Raw genomic sequence first — 21,518 nt, 5'->3', positions numbered from 1 at the left:
ATGTCGGGATCAAAGGGCATCAAAGGTGATGAATTCAACCTTCAAGAGGTGCCTATTTGGTCTCCGTGATCTCAGGTTGGACTCCCACTGGCACCAGAGTGTTTGGTTGTCTTTGGGGGCTTTGGTAATGGGAAGCCAAGGAAATCATAGTTATTCTGTACCACTGCCTATGAAGTTTTGGCAGGTGTCTCTGGCAGATACTCTTATGACCCCTTCATTTGCACCTTGTGCAAGCCAAAAGCTCTAGATGTAAAGGAGAAAAGCAAAGGGGTCTCTTCTTAACGGGCAAACTGACTGAAGTATTTAGGGAGGGAGGAAGAATAGAACAATCGGAAATAACTTGGAAGTTCATCTTGTCCATAGCCGGTTACAGAAGGTTTAATTAAGAAAAATGAAAAGGCTGAGGATTCTCCTGTGCTTAGTATTCCTTTTTTGGCCTCCTCCATTTCCACAGGCTGATGGCTTTTTAATATTAACACCATTCCAAAAGGCATCCCCCAGGTCCCATTACACAAGCCACAAATCACCGCTCCAACAAAACGTTCCGAAGAAAAAGCGGCTGTGATGGGCCCCCACTGGGTACAATCTTGATTCTCCAGGGAAAAGGAACTCTCAGAATTACTGATTTGGATGTATTTGGGCCAGGAGCTGGGCCTTCCCGGGAGAACATAAACACCGGACAATAAACACCGCCCCTCCCCCCCACAGCAAAAACAAAACATCCAAGGCGCTGCTGCGGCGGCTGACCCTCGGCACCCGGCTCCGAATGTGACCATAAAAACAGAAGCAGGGCTGAGCCCAGGCGCCCGGGAGCACGGTGCAGGTCGCGGGCCGCGCCGCAGGGCTCGCCTGCCTGGCAGCGCGGGTCCGGCGCTCCCGGGGACTTTCACCTGCTCTGCAGGCGGGCGTCGCGGGGCGGGGCCAGTACGGGCGAGGGGCGGGGCCTGGGCGCCCGTGGGAGGAGCCGGCCCAGGCCCCGCCCCGCAGGAGGAGCAGCTCCGGGGCGGCGGATCCGGCGTCTCCGTGACAGGCGCCCCGCTCCGCCGCCGCCGCTGCTGCCGCCGCCGCCGCCGCCGCTGCTGCCGCCGCCGCCTTTTCTTCCTGGTCCCGGGCAGCCGCCGCGCCGGGTCCCGCTTCGGGCCGCGCGCCCACCGCTCCCTTCCCCCGGCCCGGCGCCGCCCGCTCCCGCCGCCGCCGCCGCCGCCCTCCTCGCCCGCAGGAATCGTGCGGCCACAGCGCCGCCCGCAGCCGCGCAGCCCGCTGCCGTCCGGCCCTCGGCGCCGCTCGGGTCCCGGCTCCCGCGGCCGCCTGCGCCCCTCCCCTCCCCTCCCCTCCCCTCCTCACCCCTCCCGGGTCTGGCCAGCCCCTTCCCTCCGCCGCCTCTGGAGGAGCCGGTCCACCGCGGGTCACCACCATGCCCAGCAAAACCAAGTACAACCTTGTGGACGATGGGCACGACCTGCGGATCCCCTTGCACAACGAGGACGCCTTCCAGCACGGCATCTGCTTCGAGGCCAAGGTGAGGGGCCCCCGAGGGGGGGCAATAGCCGCCTGGGGGCACGTCCGAGCGGACGCGGGGCTGGCGGGCCAGGCTGATGTCGGGGGCCTTTCTGTGAGGGAGGGGACTCCCCTGGTCGGGACTGAATTCCGCGGGCTCCTGCCCAGAACTGCTTCAGAGCGGCTGGGAAGTTTGGGCGGTTTTGCTGCGCCCCCTCCTCCCACCTGCGGACGCCCCCATCCTCACCTCCCGGGACTGCCCGACTTCCCGATCCCTGCTTCCGAGCAGGAGAAGCCAGCGAGGGAGCGCAGCCTGGACCCCTGATTCTTTAGAATCGCTTTGGGGAAGCTCTGGTGTTATTTACCTGCTGGGATCCCGCGGGAGAGGTGCTTTCAGGAAGGTTTTGTTTTTGTTTTTGTTTTTGTTTTTGTTTTTGCTTTTTTAAAGGGGGGGATGCCTACTTCCTGATCGAGGAAAATATTACAGGGGTGTTTCTGTGTTTGTTTTTGTTCTAGATTTCAGGTAACCGGGTCCAGGTGTCAGTCACTTCTTAAATGCCTGATTTGCCAGGACTTCTTTGCAGGCGCCAGTCATTGAAGGGGGAGGGGTGAAAGCTGCCCATTTGCTAGTTTTGTGGCGTAATGTTAAGTTTCAGCAGCTAGTGGGGACCCGCTGTTGAAGAATTTAGCGGGGATGACTGGAATTTGCAGCGCCAAGGCCAGAGCCCCGGGTCGGTCCTTGGGGAGGGGGCGGGGCGCAAGCCTCGGGACTGGACCCGGAGGTGCGCGGTAAGGCTGGCCCCCTGGGATGCCCTTCCCAGAGGGAGGCGTTCTGGTTCCTGCGATCGCAGCTGGGCTCCCGCTGCCCATCGCTTGCGGAAAGTGCTTCTGCTCTTCCTTCGTGCCGCCTGACCCCAAAGACTCAGAGTTTCTCAGCACCTGCAGCGTGCCTGTCGCTGATAAGTGACAGAAGGTATTGCCCCTGCCAGGAGGTTGTTTTTTAGGTTCTTGCTGGTTTTGAAAAAAGACACTACTTTAGATGTGGAGACTGTTTTACTCTCCGTTCCCTTTTTTCCTTCCTGGCTTTGAAGATGCAGGTTGTTATCTCAGGCAAGGGTGATTCCGTCAGGTGGCTATTTCCTTCAGTTTGTGAAACATTTTTTGAGTGTCTGACATGTGCCCAATGCAGTCAGTTACCTTCAGATCTTTCTCCTTCTCATGGGGATGTGTGAAGTGGTGAATCTTACTCCCCCACCACCCCATAACCTTCCCCCAACCACATTTGCTTGACCTAGGACACCCCTGCCTCCATCCCACTCAGACCCTGTGGAGGAATGCAGAGCGGAGTTAGTGGGTATGGCTGGGGCCAGAGTGGGGCTGTAGCCAAGATCTTATCTTGTTTCTCTCAGAATAGATCTGGTTGGTCTAAGATGGGATGTTTGGGTTAATTTTTGTCCAGGCCTGTTGCTCTGGTGAGCCTTTGTCACTGTACAGCATGGCTTTTCATTGTGCCCATAATTCAGTTTTCTTGGATATCCGTAAACTGGGGAATTGGCTTTGTCTTGTTTGGTTCACCAGTGCTCTGTTTCACAAGAATGAGGGCAAGAAGGGGGATCAAGAATTAAAGTGTTTTAAACCCTTTTTAATTCTTTTTTGCACAGTCTCTGCCTTTGGTCCCGACGAGGTGTCAAAACGCGACAGGCATAAAAATCCTATTGAAAAGTCAGATTCTTGCCACCCCCAATTCTAATTTGACTCATCTGGGGGGGAGCCTGGGACTGGGTACCTTTAAGGGGGATTGTAGTGATTTAATGCAAGTGGCTGGGACCAGATTTTGAGAAATATTGGGCTTGAGGCTTGCCTCCAACTTGCTGGATCTTACCTTCACCTTCCCTACATGGAATTTCTTTTCTAAGCAAATGTCTGGGGCATGATGTAGTTCCTCTAGTGACTTCCCCAGGTTGACACACAGTGGTGCTTGATTAGAGGATGGGGAGCCACAGCTGGTCCAGGCTGTTCCTAATGCAGATCTGAGACACAGCTGACCAAGGGGTTCTGCCCTGAGAACGGCAAGGTAGAGGAGAAAGCACAGGGCTGACTGAGGACTGGTCCTAACTCCCAGCCCTTTGTAATCGATGCTGGACACCAGGACGTTCAAACTGCATCAGCCGGGACCTGAGTAGCGGTGGAATCCGATTTTCTGTCCCAGAAAAAAACCCAGCCTCCTCGGGCTGGTTTCCACCTTCCACCAGAGCAGGGTCTGTGGACCTTCACGCTCCTTGGGATGTCAGGGTTAAATCTGCACCACATTCGTTTTGGAAAAAAGCACGGGCTGGGAAATGTAAATGTAATCTCGGGGCCTTGTCAGATCCCCTTGGAAAATGAGCCCAGGTCTTTTCTGTCCCAAGCGCTGGCAGTTTTTCAGAATCAACACTGGATGGAGGGGCTGTGTGGATGGATGCCACTCATCTTCAGGCCTCTGCAGGGATTGAAAGGGTACGGCTGGGGTGGAAGGGTGTCTGGGAGTCAGACGGTCGGCGCATTGAGAAACAACATCATGAGGGCACCTGGGTGGCTCAGTGGGTTACGCGTCGGACTCTTGATTTCGGCTCAGGTCATGATCTCAGGGTCGACAGATTGAGCCCCGATGGGGCTGGTTGAGGAGCCTGCTTAAGATGCTCTTTCCTTCCCCCCCATCCTCTCCCCTCGAAAAAAAAAAAAAAAAAAGAAAGAAAGAAAACAAAAAACATCATGCACTTAATCTCAGATGTTTTTCATGCGTGGTTTCATGTGATTCTCACTGCTTCCCTGGAGGCGGGTCTCCTCATGTCTTATAAATGACGGTATAGGCTGGGGGGGGGTTGTTGCCTGCTGTAGTGCACACAGCTGTGGATGGCAAAGCCAGCATTTCAACTGCTGGGAGCGTTGACTCCTTCAGACTCCCAGATCGCGTGCTTACTTAGTCATTTTTATGGAGTGTCCACTCTGCCGGGCGGTGGTCTGATTCATGGCTCCCTGGCGGGGCATTCTCAGGTTGCTGGCCTCTTGGACTCTGATGTAGGAAATTCCGTAAACTTTTAGTGTCGGGCTGTTTGCACATATCCCCTTTGGTTGGGTGCTGCTCCTAATTACCTGCCCTCCGTGGGCAGCATGGGTGCCTAGCCCACTGATCCTTGCTGGGAGGTGGGTGGTAAAATCTCACTCGGCCTGATGGCTTATGTGGCTGCTCTGTCCCTGCCTCTCCCTTTGTCCCCATGTGTCTTCCTGGTAGCCAGTGCCACTGACCGACTGTCTCCCCGTGCTGGGTGAGGAGGGGACTGGGCATGGCTTTGGTGTTTATGCATTTTGTAGGTGGTTTTTTTTTTTTTTTTTTTTTTTTAATTCACATGGGACTTTCCCATACAAAGCCTTTTCTTCAGGTAGAAACAGAAGCATTCATGTCCTCTCTGTTTCTCTGATGAAAAAAATTGGGGATCAGAGGGATTAACTCATCTAGCATCACAGAACTGCTCCGACCATCTGATTCTAGCTGATATTTAGTGAGAACTTACTACGAGCCATGGAGCTGCTGCTGCTGCCCCAGGGCCGTTGTCTCCTGGTTCCGGTTCCTCCTCCTGATGCCCAGTCTGTATACCCAGGCTCATCGCCTCAACCTTTCCTGGAGACCATGAGTCTGGCGCAGACTGTCACAACCGGAAAGCACCTCAGCTTACCTAGGACACAACCCCCTGTTTTATAGCCGAGGAAACTGCAGTGCAGTGGAAGTTGTTGACCCAGGCTCACCTCACTAGATAAGATGAGATCCAGGCTTCAAGTCAGTTTCAGGAATCTCTTGTTGCTTAACTGATTACCCGAACACGAAGTGGCTTTAAGCAGCATCTGTTTATTTTGTGTGCCAGGAATTCAGGCGGGGCTTGGCTGGGCTGTTCTTCTGTTGCACGTGTTGTTGTTGATAGGCTCAGTCATTTGGCTTCATTTAGCTGTGGCTGGGCCGGGTTGGAAGGTCCTTGAAGGCCTCTCTCACATGGCCGGTTCTCCCAGGGGTGGTTCTCTCCATGGGGTCGCTTGGATGTCCTCATAGCATGATGGCCCTTTTATGTGGCAGCTGGGTTTGGGGAGGGAGTGTTCCAAGCAACGAAGGCAGAGCCTTGAAGTCCTGTCGTCCAAAGTTAACGCAGGGTCATTTTTTTATTCTGTTGGTTAAATCAGGCCATAGGCTGGCTCAGATTCAAGGGGAGGAGAGGTGGACTTCATTCCTGAGGGGTGAGCATTAAGGCCACATTGTATGGGTGCACACGGGGTGGGAGAGATTGCCGAAGCTGTCTTTGGGTCATGGTTGGCTACGAGATTTTGTGCCCCTCTGCATACACTGTCTGCAGAGATGTGCATGTTATTTGAGGATGTTGTCTCCTGCCTCTTTGTGGAACCCCTGCCCCAGCATCAGGGGCATACATAGCCAGCAGTAAGAACGTATTTGTCAAGTGGAAGAAAGTACCCGCTGTAGAAAGTCTGAAAGTAAAGATATTGTCCTATTGTGGAGTGATTTTGCAGTTGGGAGCTCCTGGTCAAATCTGAACTCTGCTGTCTGGACATATTTCCCTCCTTGCTAAATGGAAGTTTCTGTGATTTGGATTTTAGAGATTCCAGAAACCCTGGACGGCAGGCTGCCTGTGGATGCCTCTTGAGCATGCTGCGGCGAGGCCTTCCAGATTAGGACATTACATTATTGGCTCACCATAAATGGGGTGCTCTGACTCATACTTGAGTGCATAGCGTGGTGAAGAGCTCTCACCCCGACTCCACAATATCCTGGGTGTGGGAGTTTTGCCTCCAAGGTCTTATCTTCTGGACCAGTAGGGGTTCAAATGAAGGGCCTGCTGTATATACCGACACTGCCACTGAAGCAGAGTTTCATTTCACCTTCTCATGTATATGTCCAGATGCTTTCAAACTCATTGAAATCTTTTTTTATTTTTAATTAAGTAAGTTCTGCCCCCAACATGGGCTTTGAAGTCACGACCCCAAGATCAAGAGTCGAGTGCTCTACTGACGGATCCAGCCAGGCGCCCCTCCCATTGTTATCTTATGCCGGACCACTTTTGGGGGGCAGTCAGTTTCAGAGATGCAGCGCTGCTCTGAGATGATGGCTGTTTTTACTCGTGCAGGTGCCCCACTGTGTTCCTCCACAGCGGATGTTTGGGGATCTGGTGGGCGGGTCTGTTTCTACCTAGCCATACATTTTGTGAATTGATGGCTTTCAGTCTTGTCTCCTTGGTGCAAAATGTCCGGGTCCCTTCAATGTGCAGATCATTCAGCCACATGTAATGTTGACCTTTGCCAGTCATTATGTCCAAGACCCTAATCAGACTCACCGTTTATTATCGCTTACTCATAATGCTGCTACTTCCAAGAACTTGAACTTTCAGAACGCTTTCTTTGACTATAATTATCCGCCTCCTCACACCCTCGTCGCCTTGAGGCCTTGAGCTCCCCGGTGAACTTGCCATCTTTGTCCTGCTTCCCAGGGCTGCCTGGGGCCATGCCCATGACCCTTTCTGCTCCTTCCACTTTGCTACCCAACATTGCAAACTTGGTGTCTGCTGCTTTCCTTCCTCTTTTTGGAAAATGAACTTCCTTTCCCTGCAACATTCTGAGAGTTTTATTGAGGCATAAGTCACATACCATACAGTTCACTAACGTGAAATGCACAATTAGGGGGTTTTAGTATATTCACAGATACATGCAACCATCACCATAGTCAGTTTTGGGATATTCTCATCACCTCAAAAAGAAACCTCCATACTCTCAATTTAGCATCCCCTACCCTCCCATCCATCCCAGCCCTAAGCAATCATTCAACTACTTTCTGTCTCTAGATTTGCCTATTCTTGACATTTCATATCCATGAAATCATATAGTATGTTTTTGTGTGCGTGTGTGTGCGTGTGCGTATGAGTGGTATTTTTTTTTTTTTTAAGATTTATTTAATTGAGAGAGAGTGCACCCACACATACGGGGTGGAAAGGAACAGAGGGAGAGAATCTCTAAGCAGACTCCTTGCTGAGTGTGGAGCCCGACGAGGGGCTCGATCTCACCATCCTGAGATCACGACCTGAGCTGGAACCAAGAGTCGGACGCTTAGTGGACTGAGCCAGCCAGGCGCCCTGCGGGTGACATCGTTAGCTTAGCATGTTTTCAGTCCGTATTGAAGCCCGGGTGAGTGCTTCATTTCTTTTAATGGCCAAATCATACACCACTATGTGGGCCTACCACATTTTGTTTATCCATTCATCCACCGATGGCTGCTGAGGTTCTTTCTTTAGCTTCTATGAAGACTTTTTCTATAAACACGAGTGTCCTTGTTTTGGTGGGGATGTCCGTTTTCATTTCTTGTGGGTAGATAAGGAGGAATGGAATTGCCTGGTCTCCTAGTAACTGGGTTTCACTCTTTGTGGAACCGGTAGGGGCTGTTTCTAGTGTGGTTGCCCCATTCGCACCAGCGGGGTTTGGGTTTCCCATGTCCTCATCGGCACTTACTATCGTCTGGCTTTTTGAGTCTAGCCAGTCTGGTGGGTGTGAAAATGCTGTCTCATTGTGGTTTTGATTTGCATTTCTCTGATGAATAACGATACAGAACATATTCTCATGTGTTTATTGGCCATTTATATGTCGTCTTCGGAGAAATGTCTATTCAGATCCTTGACCCATTTTTGGATTGTCTTTTTTTTTTTTTAAGGATTTTATTCATTTATTTTACACAGAGAAAGAGATCACAAGTAGGCAGAGAGGTAGGGAGAGGGGGAAGCAGGCTCCCCGCTGAGCAGAGAGCCCAATACGGGCCTCAATCCCAGGACCCTGGGATCATGATCTGAGCCAAAGGCAGAGGCTTAACCCACTGAGCCACTTAGGCGCCCCTTGGATTGTCTTTTTTAAAAAGTTCTTGAGCTGTAAAAGTTCCTTATTCTGTATTCAAGTCCTTTATATAGATGTGAGCACATTTCTCCCTATCCTGTGGGTAGTCTTTTTACCTTCTTGATGCTGCCCTTTGAAACACAGATGTTTTTCATTGTGATGAAGTCCAATTATATATTTTCTCCTTGTCCTGCTTCCTTTTTTTGAGATCCCTCTGCCCTCCGTCCTCTGCAGAGTTCTTGTTCAATCTCCTCTGCACTGGCACTCCCCACCTTTCCCTGGGCCCACCTTCCTCCCCAGTTGGTCACTTGTCTCTGCCCAGGAATGCGCTGTGCCCTTCCCTACATGACGACTCACTTCTCTGCATCTCTTTAACAAGTGTCCCTCCCTCCCTTGCGCAGCTCATTCCCAGGAGAGAGCAGTCTAGTCTCTGCAGTTTCCCAGGGTCTCTCCAGCTCCTGGAGGTGTGCTGACTTCTGTCCTGGCTCCACATATAGGAGCTGTTGTACGGTTTCCCTTTTCTGTCCTTGTTCCTTGCTGATTTTCTTGCTGTCCTCCTCCTCGGAATGCCTTAGTCTGCCCTCCGAGCAGGCTCGCAGGTGGCTGTGCTCTGCCTGTCCCTCGAACTTGCCCTTCTCCTCCTTGCTGGCTGTTCTCTCTCCTCCCTTGGACCTCTCCTGGGAGGGCTTGTTTGCATGCCCTCCTCGCTGCTAGGCAGGTTGGCTCCTGGACCTCTAACTCTAGTCCAGCCCGCAGATTTCTGTTTGCTGCTTCCGCTGACTGTCTCTGCCCCAAGGAACGTGGATAAGCTGGCAAATCTCTCTGACTTGGGGCCTCTCTTAGTGACCCCACCATGCTCTCGGGCACTGAGGCCTGACATTTTGGAGCACTGCCTGGACCCTTTGGTTTAACAGCTGACTCATCGGTTGGCCACTGGATCCCCATTGTGGCCAGGCTCTTCTGTGAATCCCCATATCAAGTCAGTTGCCTCGTTCTTGAATCTTCTTGATGATCTCCGCCCATGCACCCTGCCTGTTCCATCCTTTCCCACCTCTGGCTGGTTCAGACACTAACCGCCTCTTCCCAGACTGTTTGAATAACTTTCTGGAGGCCTCCACTTGATCCTATAAACTTTTGCTCTGGTAATTTTCCTGCAATATAATTATGTTGTCCTCCTACTCAAAAACACAGAGAGTCTCCAAGCCTACTATATTAGATCCAAAATTCTTAGCATGATATTCAGGGCTGTTTTTGAACAATTCCCCTTCTCACCCCATACTCCGAGCTGGTCAGAGCATACCCCATTCCCTTGGCTCCCATGTCACGTCCCACACAGATCTAGCCTAGCGCCCCTTGCTGGGGCAGATGTGACCTGTCCCTCCTCTGTGTTGAGGGGACTAACCAGACCCCACTGTGCAGTTAAGCAGCTCTGATTTTTTCTCCCCGTGCCATCATCAGGGGCCTTGTCACTTTGAGTCCCCCCACCCCCATGCCTTCTGCAGTGCTGAGTGCAGTGCCTTGCATAGAGAATGTGTATTTGCAGTAAATGAGCATAATTTCTGAGATGCTCCCTTTGAGGACTGCCAGGAGGGCGCTGACGTGAGCCCAAGGACTGGATAGGCCTCCGCCAGCTTCCATCCCCTCCTGACCTGGTCTCTTGCTCTGTGTCTGTGACTTGCAGTCCCCTGGCTTCCCAGGACGCACACCCTCGGCGCAGCCCGCCCCATGCCTCTTCCTTCCAGAGGAAGTGCCGAGTAAGCATTTTTCCTGAATTAAATGGAATCCCCATGATGGATGTGCCATGGAATTAGAATCTTTGATTACAGAACATCTGGCCAGTTTCAGGAGGAGATAATTGTCATTTATTAGTAAAAAGAAAAAACCCCAAACATTTTCAGCCTGTTGTGTTCTCATTAATGAATTGGTACCCCCTACCCCATTCATTGTTTTGTTTCCTTTAACTTGCTACTTTAAGGACATGGATTTGGTGGACAATATAGTATAGCATGAATTCAGGACCCAGACTGTGCTTGGGTCCAAATCCTGGCCCTGTCCCTCTCTTGCTGTGTGACCTTCTGTGAGTTACTCAACATCTGTCCCATGGTACCCTGGTCTATAAAAAGAGGGTACACGTACCCCTACCTCCTGGGATAAATGAGTTGCACATGGAACGCCTCATGCAGAGCCTGGCCCAGGCTGGGCTGTTGTTGTTGTTGTTATTATTATTATTATTATTATTTTGTCCTACAAATTGCACCATAGGTTGCATCTGTGCGTGGTTGTAATCTGCAGCCTTAGATTCATTCTTTGGCAAGTCAGAGGCCTGGTAGTGTATCCACGCCGCACGCCCATTTAAAGCTGTAGCTACAGGACCACTTGGATTCCCAAAGTTGCAACTCAGACAACGTGGCTGCTTTGGGGGCTTAAAATAGCTGTCAGCCTCCTTGGGAGGGAATTAAAAAAAAAAAGGGTTAACTTGCTTCTGGTGCATGCCCCCATCACATGTGTTTCAGCTTTTAATCCTCATTAGGATTAAAAATCACAGAATCTCCTGGCGTGCGGGATGCTGTCTGTCTTCGCTGTCTTTCTCTGAATGTCTTGGATAAATATTTCTTTAAGCAGAGGTAATCTAAGCTGAAGGAATCTGGCATCATGGGATTAATTAATATCTCGTGATGCTTACATTTTCCTTTTCAATTTTTTGATTCAGCATCATGTTTCTTTGTAAGCCCCGGAGCAGCTGGCTTTAGAAGTTACTTACAGGGGCACTTCCAGCAGGTTTCACATCCAGAGCGCCCCAACACTTTGGACCCCTTGCCCCCCCCTCCCAACCCCCAGTGTGAGCCCAGCGGTTTTCTTGTCAGTTTTCTGCAGCACTTGATGGGGGCTCGTGGGTCTTCCCTGATGGTCATCTGTGCAGGTGGAGGGCTGTGGGCTCTCTCCCATTTATTCTGGAAGCTACCATGTTCCCGGGAGGACTGTTCACCTGACCAGCCTTGAGAGCTGAATGAGACCTGGAACTCTCCTACACCCAGAACATTCTGAACTGCGGAGAGGGAGACTCATGCTTGCAGAATTGCCCCAGGTCCTGGGTTCAGTGCTGCTGTTCCCTGCTGGTCGGGTGTGTGCATCTCTGGCCTCCCAATCTAGGCCGTAAGCTCCTCTAGAGCCCAGCGGAAGCACCACGTGTCTGCCTCACGCTGTCCACATCATAGAAAGCCAACATCATAATCACGGTCATTTTAAAAGCACTTACTGTGTTCCAGGCCCTGTTCATATTCTCTGAAGTGATTCGTCTTCCCAGCAGCCACGGAAGTGAAGGTTCTCTTATTTCCCGTTTTACAGATGGGGAAGCCGAGGCATAGGGAGACGGAGCTTGGTAATGGGTGGGTCCTCCCAGCCAAAGCCAGGAGTCTGGGCTCAGGCATCATCACTGCTGATCTTTAAGAGCTAATGTCTATCAAGTTCCATATTTTATGCTTTGTTCTTAGCGTTTTACGTATGTTGACTGGTTTAATCTTTACAGTGGCCCTGTGGGGGGGGGGTGCTGTTCCCATTTCGCAGATGAGGAAACCGAGGCACATCTCTTTAGGCTGGATCGAATGGGCAAATGGTCTGTTAGAGGGGGTGGTCTCGCACCTCCCACCGGGGTCTTGCCTGGGCCCCGGGGACCGGTCTGCTATGTGCCAGCGGGCAACAGGCCACTCGCAAAGACCCCTCTGGTGCGCCATGTTGCTGCTGTCTAGACACGGACGTGCGGCATCCGTGAGCGGGCCAGCGGCTGGGCGGAGAGGAGCTCGGGAGGCCCTTCCTTCCTGAAGAGTTTGCTGGGCTCTGGCTGTGCACTTCCTGTGTCGTGGGGGGCTCCACTCCCCCTCACCACCCCTCTTCCTCCCGGCCGCCTCCACGGCCCTTCTCGGCCTTTCTGGGCTCCTGAGGACCCGTCCTCTAGGCCCGGAGGCCCCTCCAGGAGAGAGGGAATGCGGGCCGCCTCCCGCCGCGGAGCCCCTGTCGCTCTCGGTTGGAGCTCTCAGCCCACAGCCCACCACAGAGAGGCTCCTCGGTGGTGCCCTTTTGTTCGAGCTTGACGGCGGACGCTTCCGTTTCTGTGTTGGCCTCTCTGGACAGGCAGAGGCGCTCATGTGGAAGCGTTTTCTTTTTCTGCCAAGAGGAAGATTAATGTCTCCCAGGGGCCGAGTGACAGGTAGCATGACGTCTCACTCCCACGCTCTTTCCACATAATCACACGTGACCTGTACCTGGGCTGTGCTGGCGTTTCCAAGCTGGCCCGCCACGTGTGTGGATTTTCTTTTCTTGAATTTGGCAGCGCCGCTTGAACGCGTCGTATCCTGGGCACCCATCCCCAAAGTAGGATTGAAACTTGACCCCTGGACTCAAGGTTACTGAAATGCAACTCTTTCCTCCTTCAGGTCAAGAATTCTGCAGCGTCCTTCCACGAGGAGAATCTCCCGCAGATGCCTTCCATTAGCGAAAGCAGCTGTTCTCAAACTTTGACGTCTCTCAGAATCATCTGGAAATCAATCAAAATACAGAGGCCTGGGCTTGTTGAAGGAGCATTAGGGCCTGATCTGTCGTGATCGCATACGTCTTCCAGGTGATGCTGACAGACACCCTAATCTGATGAAGCTGGAGCACTGGTTCTCACACCTGGTGCTCATCTGGGACTTAAGAAAACACGTTCTGATGGTGGGCTGTTCTCGGTGATTCGAATTCAGTTAGTAGGGGGTGCCTCCTGGAAGTTGCTGTTTTCAAGTCTTCTCTTTCTTTGCTGAGGCTGTTTGTTTTTTTGTTTTTTTCCCAAGCACATACTTAAATGAAGCCTGCTTTAACATTTTGGTCAGATAATTCTAATATATCCTCCTCTTGGTGTTGGCATCTGTTGTTGTCTTCTCTCATTCAGTCGAGATTTTCTTGGTTCCTGGAGTGATGAATGATTTTTGATTGAAACCTGGACGTTTTGGGTATTAGGAGCTTCTGAGTCTTAATTAAATCTTCTGTTTCAGCAAGATGCTTCTGCCCGTGGCAGGGGAGGGGAGTGCTGTCTCATCACCGTCAGGTGGGGATGGAAGTCTAGAGTCTTTATTGGCCTCGGCTGAGACCACGCCGGAGCCGGGCGGGCGTGCCTCACTGGTGGTACTCGTGGGGTCTCTGCTGACCCTCTGCCTGTTTAACCGCTGGGTGGTGGTGAAAGTTCTGAACTCTCTGGTAGGTCTCCTCTGACCCCCAGCGGGGAGGGGGACGGGGAGGCCATGTTATCCTGGTGGCCCTGCTTCCCTTCAGCCTTCCCCGATAGCCCTGGGAAGAAGGAAAGGGTGAAGCATCTCCTTCCAGCCTGATGAAGGCAGATGTCAGGTTTCTTTCTTTTTTTAAAAAAATTTTATTTGAGAGAGAGAGAGAGAGAACACAAGTAGGGGGAGCGGGAGAGGGAGACCCAGGCTCCCTGCTGAGCAGGGAGTCCACTGTGGGGCTTAGTCCTAGGATGCTGAGATCATGACCTGAGCCTAAGGCAGATGCTTCACCCACTGAGCCACCCAGTTGCCCCAAAAAGCAGGTTTCTTGAGCCAGCAGGTGGGGGCACGGTTTTCTTCTGTGACGCTGGGCTAGAGTAGGGCTGTCATTGTCTAAAACTCTGTCATGTGGAGCTGCCCCTGTCCTGGTCCTTTAAGCTGGAGAAAGCCGGCTCATCTTGGGACTTTTTTTTTTTTTAAAGATTTTATTTATTTATTTGATAGAGATCACAAGTAGGCAGAGAGGCAGGCAGAGAGAGAGGGGGTCCCAGGATTTTTAAAATTGTCCATCTGTTGGCTTTCCTGGGTTTCTGATTTTTCCAGCAACCAGTCTGGGATACATGAGGCCGAAAGAAAACCCAGGGAAACCTACTACCATGTTGTGCCTTGGGTGCGGAGGTCCCTGGCCGGTTGGCCTTCTTTCCACCTTTGAGTCCTCTTCTGCTTCTTTTCTATGTCCTAGTTGGAGTTCTCAGTGCTTGTCAGTGGGAGGATTAGAGGGGTTCGTGGAAGAGGTGATGGGAGACGAAGGTCCAAACTAGCAGTTACAGAGTAAGTCCGAGACGAGCAGTGCAGCAGAGGGAGCTTGGTCGATGATCTAGTAATAACATCGCAGGGTTATCGGACGATGACGACGCTTGTCCTGGTGAGCACCGAGTAACAAGTGGACTTGTTGAAGCGATGGGTACACCCGAAACTGGAACCTTGTCCTCTGTACGTCGGTAAAGCTCCCCCAGGTGATCGTAATCAAATCAGGACCCATAATTGAGAATCTCGGGGTCAGCGGCTGGAGCCAGCCGAGGCAGTTCTGGTGGAATGACCAGAGGCCCCGGTCTCTTCCCCAAGGGCTGGTCTTTATGAATCTTTGTGTAACCTCTCCTAAGTCCTTAAGACCCTGATAGTCCCTTTCCTTCCATAGATTTATGGCTTCCCTCCATGTGGCCCGTTCTGAAGCTAACTTGTGTTCCCAGAATACATGTTCCCAACTCCAAGTGTAGAAATAGATCCAGTCCTATAGGACGTATTTATCGTGCTTCTGTACTGGCGGCACAGTGCTTGGTGTTGGGGTCAGAGAGCCAGAAGACTGGACGGTGACCGGAGGGCCGTCCTGCTAGCTGGGGAGATAAGGATATGTGGAAAGATGAGCACAGTGGTAGGCGTGGGTAGGAGCACATACCGTGTGCTGGCTGTTCTCCGAGGTACCTTACGCCCTTTCTCATTCAATCCTTGTAAGTACACTGCGTGAGAGATGGTATTTTCTCTCTTATCATGGTGGTTTAGGAGGCTCCGTATTAAGTGACTTGTCCAAGGTCACTCTATCCCCAAATCTAGGCAACACTGGATCTCGAATTTGCTAAAACAAGGCCTTGCATTTTCCAGTGGATGTTCTACTGAGCTCTCTTCACGAGCTGTGGGTACTGCTAGGCTGGGAGAGAGCTTATCTGTCCATCTTCTTCCCCAGTCCCAGGATGGTGTTCCAAGGCTGTGGTTAGTGGCTTGGTCTGTGACTTTGCAAGGGGTCCTGCAAGAGCATGAAATGAGGATTCTTGAGTGTAAGAGTGTCACTGTAGTAGTTGTGCAAAGAGTGGGTTGCACGTGTGTGTGTGTGTGTGTGTATGTGTGTATGGTAGGGGGTAGTAATAGACTGGTGAGAGCTGTTTGCGGCTGGAACCAGGGCCCCTGTTCCCTTCTGGAAGTTGCGAGAGGTGCAGCACCTTTCAGTTTCGTGTGTATGAATAATGACGGGAATGGGCAGCTTTTAGGGAAGTGAAAGAGAAGGGAAAGGTGTGCTGTGGTGGGAGTGGGGGAGACGAGGGTGTATATGTAGGTTTTAGTCCTTTTTTTTTTTTTTTTTAAGAGTAAGAAAACCACAGATATGAAGAAATGTGTGAGGTAGGAGGACCCATACCCCAGGAAGCTTTTAAATACCAGGCTTGAGGGATACCTAGGTGACTCAGTCGGTTAAATGTCTGCCTTCGGCTCAGGTCGTGATGCCAGGGTTCTGGAATCGAGTCCTGCATCAGGCTCCTTGCTCAGTGGGGAGCTTGCTTCTGCCTCTGCCTGACACTCTGCCTGCTTTTGCCCTCTCTCTCTCTGACAAATAAATAAATAAATAAAATCTTAAAAATACCAGGCTTGAGAGATGTGGCTTGTAAACAGTAGGGAACAAAAAATGTTTCTAGGGGTGACCTACATGCGTGTGTGTATGAATGCGCACATACAGTGTCTTGGGATCAGGAGAGAGAGAAGAGCTGTTTGTAAAAATAAAGCCAACAGAGGACCAGTGCTAAAAACCCACGTGTAGGGCCCCAACCAGTGTGACCAATGGTGGGGGACATGGAAATGAAGGGGAGAGGTCAGAGAAGTTACAAAGACAGACTAGGGCCAGGCTGTATTGGGGAGGAGAGTCAGAAAAGATGCAGAGTTAAATACTCTGTGCTTCCTAGGAAACTGGATTGGATCATTGGGACTCGTGTGACAAAGCTTTAAGCCACCTCCATTAGAGGATCCTCTAAAGTCTGAACTGCACGAACTTGAAAGGTGGTTTCACTTGCCTCCTCTCGCTGTCTGGCCCGAAGCTGTTGGCCGGGGCTGGACCCTTGGCTGTGCCAAGTCCTGATGTCCCGTGTGGAATTCTCTGCCTTTCTTGAGCAGTCCTGACGTCTCTCACTCCCTAAGAGCTGGGGAAGCACATTGAGGCTTCTGACATGCGGCAGTTTCCTGTCCGTTGAGCCGCACGATGAGCACGAGACTGTGTCTGTGGGAGCCCCTCGTGAAAGGTGGAAAAGGCTGAGTGGGCTGCTTGGAAGGTCTGGCTAGCTGGCCTTCTCTGCAAGCTGGGATTATGACGACCCCTTCTCCCTCCCAGTCTCTTCTTGAAGTGGAGGTTGCTGAAACACGAGAACTTCAGGTGGCGATTCTAGAGGTCACTGTTGACAGATCTGTAATGGGTTCCTGAGGCTAATAATGTTGTTAGAGGCATCAGACAGCAACTTCCGGGGTGTCCCTAGACCTTTGGCTAATGTTCCCTGCCTGTATCCCAACCACTTCTGTCTCGTACAGTGCCCCCCCAACCCCACCGTCCCCCTCTGTGGTAACTGCTGGCCTCTGGGGTCCCAGAGGGAACACCATGTCTGATGCACTATGGACGCATAACAGGTGCACCACTGACCTTGCATGAACAAGCGAACCAGGCCGACGTCACTAAGCACGCATAGCTTCACTCCTCCCCACGTTTCCCTGGTGCCTTTGTCTGGAGTGGGATCCCTGGCCTCACTCTTGCCTCGGGAATTCTGCTTTGACCAGCCCGCTTGTTGTCTGAGTTGTGTTGGACGTATTTCTCAAAATGGTTTTTGTGGAGAGCGTGGGGTGTTGGACTTTGCCCTCTCAGCCTTTCCCTTGGCAAGACGGTGCAGATTTCTATGGTCAGAGGCTCCTTTTCCTTGACTGAAGGTGATCCAGCCCGCAGCCGGAAGCTGGCTTCCTCGTTGCCCCTTTCGGATGGGTTTGTCTGCTCCGTTCTCCTCTTACGGGGCTTCCCACCTCAAAGGCTGGTTTCCCACTGGTCTCCCGACTTTGGGAGGTGGTCTTCCTCTAATTGCTAAGCACCATTTGGCTTATAACCTGTTCTTTGTGTACGTAGCCTGGGCCCTGCATGAAGGGCTTGAGCTTCTGGGTTTTCAGCAGTAGCTGCTCAGTAAACACATGGAGATGTGAGTGGAATGCAGCAGGGGTGTGGGTTTGGTGTGTCAGGTGAGGCTGCTCCCCTCGGGTCCTTAGACGTCAGGCGCTTCATGGCAGTTATGCCTTCTGGTGATGATTTCCTTTTCCCAGCAGTAGCTTATTAAGATGTCTGAACTACACGTGAGAGGCTGCGGACCCCCGTCTTCTGTGGGGGAGGGCTCACTGCCCTGGTTCTGCCACATGGAAGGGATGCCCCTCCTTGCTCCCTGCTAGTCATGTCTTCACCAGCGTTTCCTCCTTCCCCGGGGTGGCCGGGGCTGGGGAGACCTGGATATAGCATAGGAGTCCCGGATGGCGGCAGAACCAACCCTACCCTTGCTTGGATCAACAGCCTGGTCCTTGTCCCTTTCCTTTCCTTGGAAAGGTTCTTGTCCCTTTCCCCTCTTTCTACTTCAGCCCCCCCCCCCCCCCCCCCCAACCTGTAAGACACCAGAGCGGAACTCTCACAGCTGAAATCTCAGCAGATCCTCGAGGTCCCCTCCAAGTCCAAGAGTCTGATTCTGTTGGACTCTTCCCATTCCTTCTGCAGACCATCCCCCTTTCTTGATGAAGTCGCATCCCAGTTACCTGATGTCCACATACTGGTTGACAGATCAATCAGAGCAAACAGCCAGAATGCAGCCAGACGGCACGTGGTGCTGCCCGTGTTCCCGGCCGCGGCGTGCCCGCTCTCGGGGGCGTGGGAGGCGGATCTGGTGCTCCTGCCCCGGGCTCTTCATCTGTGTTGCTGAAGTAACCACACGCAGGCAGAATTTATTTGCTCCGTGTCTTATGTTCTCAAATATTTACACCTTTTTCTCCTCTTGGGGTTGGGGGGGAGCCTTTGAAGTCTCAGTTGTCCATTTTACCCTATTGCAGCCAAAAGAGAAGTTTTGAAAACAGTAGAACACTACAGGGTCATGATCTGCAGAAAGGCAAAGGAGGGGGAAAAAACAAAAGACTGAGCTTGGTCTTGGATTTTGTAGAAATTCAGGGGGGCGGGGGGCTCTGTGCGCCTGCCAGCTCTTGGGCCTGCCAGGCCTTGGTCCTGAGGGCAGCCTTCTTGCCCCCTTCATATGTCAATGGAGCTTTGCAAACCCAGCTGTGCCTTTGGATCCCACGAGAACTTACAAAACAGAGAAGCCTCTGTCCCCTAGGGACTCTCCGTTCCTCTACCTGGGCTGGGGCCTTTCTATCCCTGTAATTTAAAAGCTCCCAGGCGATTGCTCGCGCAGCCAGGAGACGAATGTGCGTGCAGGCAGGCCCTGGTTATTCAGACGGACCAGCTGATTGGGACAGAATGCCTTTCTGTGGCTTTCCTCGGAGAGGCATAACTGAACGAGGGACTGGATATGCTTGCGGGTACGAACGCAGCACTTGCCTCCCCGCAGGTAAGAGCATGGGGGCCCCAGGTGCGTAGGTCTCCGTCAGAAGGTGGCTGGCAGGTTTGATGGCAGCTGGCCAAGAGGGTGGGAGGGTCATCCACGCGACGGTGATGGTCCCCTCTGAGAAGCCAGGAGGGGAGAGCCTGTAGCTGAAGCATTTGGCTGGGCGCTGCCGATGATCGCCTCGATGTGTTGTGTGGAACCTGCCAGGGCTGATCCACATCTCCCTCCCCGTCCTGTGATACATCTTTCTTTGCGTTGGTGAATGCACACTCCCTGGTAGCTGGCCTCTCTTTTGGGCCTGGGAGATTTTTCTCTCTGTCTTCCCTGCTCTCTCGCTGTTCTCCTTCCCCCTTCTCCTCTCTTCAGCTCCTCCAATTTTTTTTCTGCCTCAGACTGGATTCCGCCATTTCTGGTATCTTTTAATGCAAGATGATTTTTTCAGGACCACTGTATGGGCACCTGAGATGCTGATTTTTATTTATTTTTAATTTTTATTTATTTTTGTAAGGCCTTTATTTGACACAGAGCAAGCGCAAGCAGGGGGATCAGCAGGGAGAGGGAGAAGTAGGCTCCCCACAGAGCAGAAAGCCCAATGCGGGGCTCAATCCCAGGACCCCAGGATCATGACCTGAGCCGAAGGCAACCACTTAACCAACTGAGCCACCTGGGCACCCTGATGCTGAGTTTTATTTCTAAATAAAAATCAGCATGGGAAAATACATACAAAGAGAGCTCAAGAATGAATGTGACAGATATAAATGTACTTATGAGTTCATAGTCCTATTTCCAACTCAACTACAACTCAAGACTGAGGTTTCTTTTTTTTTCTTTTAATTTTTAAAAAATATTTTATTTGAGAGTGAGAATGTGTGAGCAGGGTGAGGAGCAGCAGAGGGAGAGAGATGAGCAGACTCTATGTGGAGCTCGACCTGGGGCTCAATCCTAGAACCCTGAGATGATGACCTGAGCTAAAATGGAGAATCAGGTATTTAACCAACTGAGTTCCCCCACCCAGGTGCCCTAGACTATGAGGTTTCTTCTTAACCTCTATTTCATCTGTGCTATCACGCTGAATTCTAGTTTTCAAGTGCATAGGGAATGATAGAATTCAATATCCTGTAATTACTCTTTTGGTCTATCCCATAATACCCAGGCTGCTGTCTCCGAATAGTAGATACTAACACTGGCATCAATTATAATGCTGAACACATTCAAAAGCCTTGTTTGCCAGGCCACCCCTATACTCTGCCATTCAAAAGAATGGCTGTCCTAGCTCCTTGCAGTACTCTGAGTAACATACGGCCCCTTATGGTGTCCATGTCCTGATCTCTAGTACCTGCACTTGTTACTTTATATGGCAAAGACTGCATTTGTGATGAAGGATCTTGAGAAGGGAGATGATCCAGGTGGGTTCTAAAAGCCACCATACATGCCCTTATAAGGAGGGGGCAAAACCCAATCACTTCCAGAAAAGGAAAAGAACCGAGTGATCTTGGAGGCAGAAATGGGGTGATGTGGCCACCAGAAGCTGGATGAGAAAGGAACGGACTATCCCCTAAACCCCTTGGAGAGAGGGTAGCCTGCCAACACCATGATTTTGGTCAGGGAAAAAGATTTTGGACTCCTGGCCTCCAGAACTGTAACAGAATAAGCTGCTGTTATCCCAAGTCACCAAATGTGTGATAATTTGTCACAGCAGCTGTAGGGGACTGATACAGTCACATGGCCTTTACACATTGTAATCGCTCCCTTTCAATGCCCACTTAGCCTTATTCCTTAATGACTATATACTTCAAATACTTCTATCCTTGTGTCTTGTCATTTTAATTATTCGAAGTTCATTCTCTGGGATCCTGAAGAAGGACTCATGGAACAGTATTTCTAGGTCTAGTTATGCCTTACAGTTTTCTTAGAGTGTGTCTTTATTCTGAGTCTGTGTTCTCAGGTACATAATATGTTCTCTGTGAGGTTTTCAATACATATATATGGGGGGTAGTTTGAGTTACTGTTCTTAGAGTTCTATTTCCCTGCTTTGATTTTGTTTGCAAGGACCCCTCTTAACCCTATGTTGGTTCTTCTTTGTCCATCTTCACTATTTGTCATGTTCAAGTCCCTTCGATGTATATTTTTCATCTGAACACATTCCTGACTTTTCAGGAGTTTTGTTAGGTCTATTTTTTTCTTCCTTATAGTTTAGATTTTGTTTCTAAAATGATTATTTTTAAAATTTCTGATTCTTGAATTTAGTTACTTCTGAATTTTCATAATTCTAACTTATGTTTTCATGTCTTGCATAATTTACTTTTTAAAATAATTTTAGCTCATTTTGAAACGATGTTACATTTTAACATTTTTCGAATGTCTCTCTGGCATGTTTTCATTGTTCCACATCTCCAGAGCTATTTTGTTTGGTCCTTATTCTTTTTCTTCTAGAGCTGCCTATGGAGTTGACCCTGATATTTTCTTTAAT

The 21,518-nt window shown here is 51.0% G+C and overlaps 1 protein-coding gene across 4 annotated transcripts in view; it reads left to right on the top strand.

The window, feature by feature from the left end:
• Positions 1-1,321: 1,321 nt before the first annotated feature.
• LOC132025746 (carboxyl-terminal PDZ ligand of neuronal nitric oxide synthase protein-like) overlaps positions 1,322-21,518 on the top strand; it is a 262,674-nt gene continuing 242,477 nt past the window's right edge. For 2 of the 4 annotated variants that reach the window (XM_059413435.1, XM_059413434.1), the window contains exon 1: positions 1,322-1,519. In XM_059413435.1, coding sequence (XP_059269418.1) covers positions 1,415-1,519 — 105 coding nt within the window. In that variant the 5' untranslated portion in view covers positions 1,322-1,414. The remainder of the gene's footprint in view (positions 1,520-21,518) is intronic. The other 2 variants (XM_059413436.1, XM_059413438.1) reach the window with 2 other exon arrangements.

This window comes from Mustela nigripes, chromosome 10 (genome assembly GCF_022355385.1).
Source record: "Mustela nigripes isolate SB6536 chromosome 10, MUSNIG.SB6536, whole genome shotgun sequence".
NCBI lineage: Eukaryota > Metazoa > Chordata > Mammalia > Carnivora > Mustelidae > Mustela > Mustela nigripes.
The sequence above is the reverse complement of the archived record's forward strand: the minus strand, read 5'-3'. Positions and strand labels throughout refer to the sequence as shown.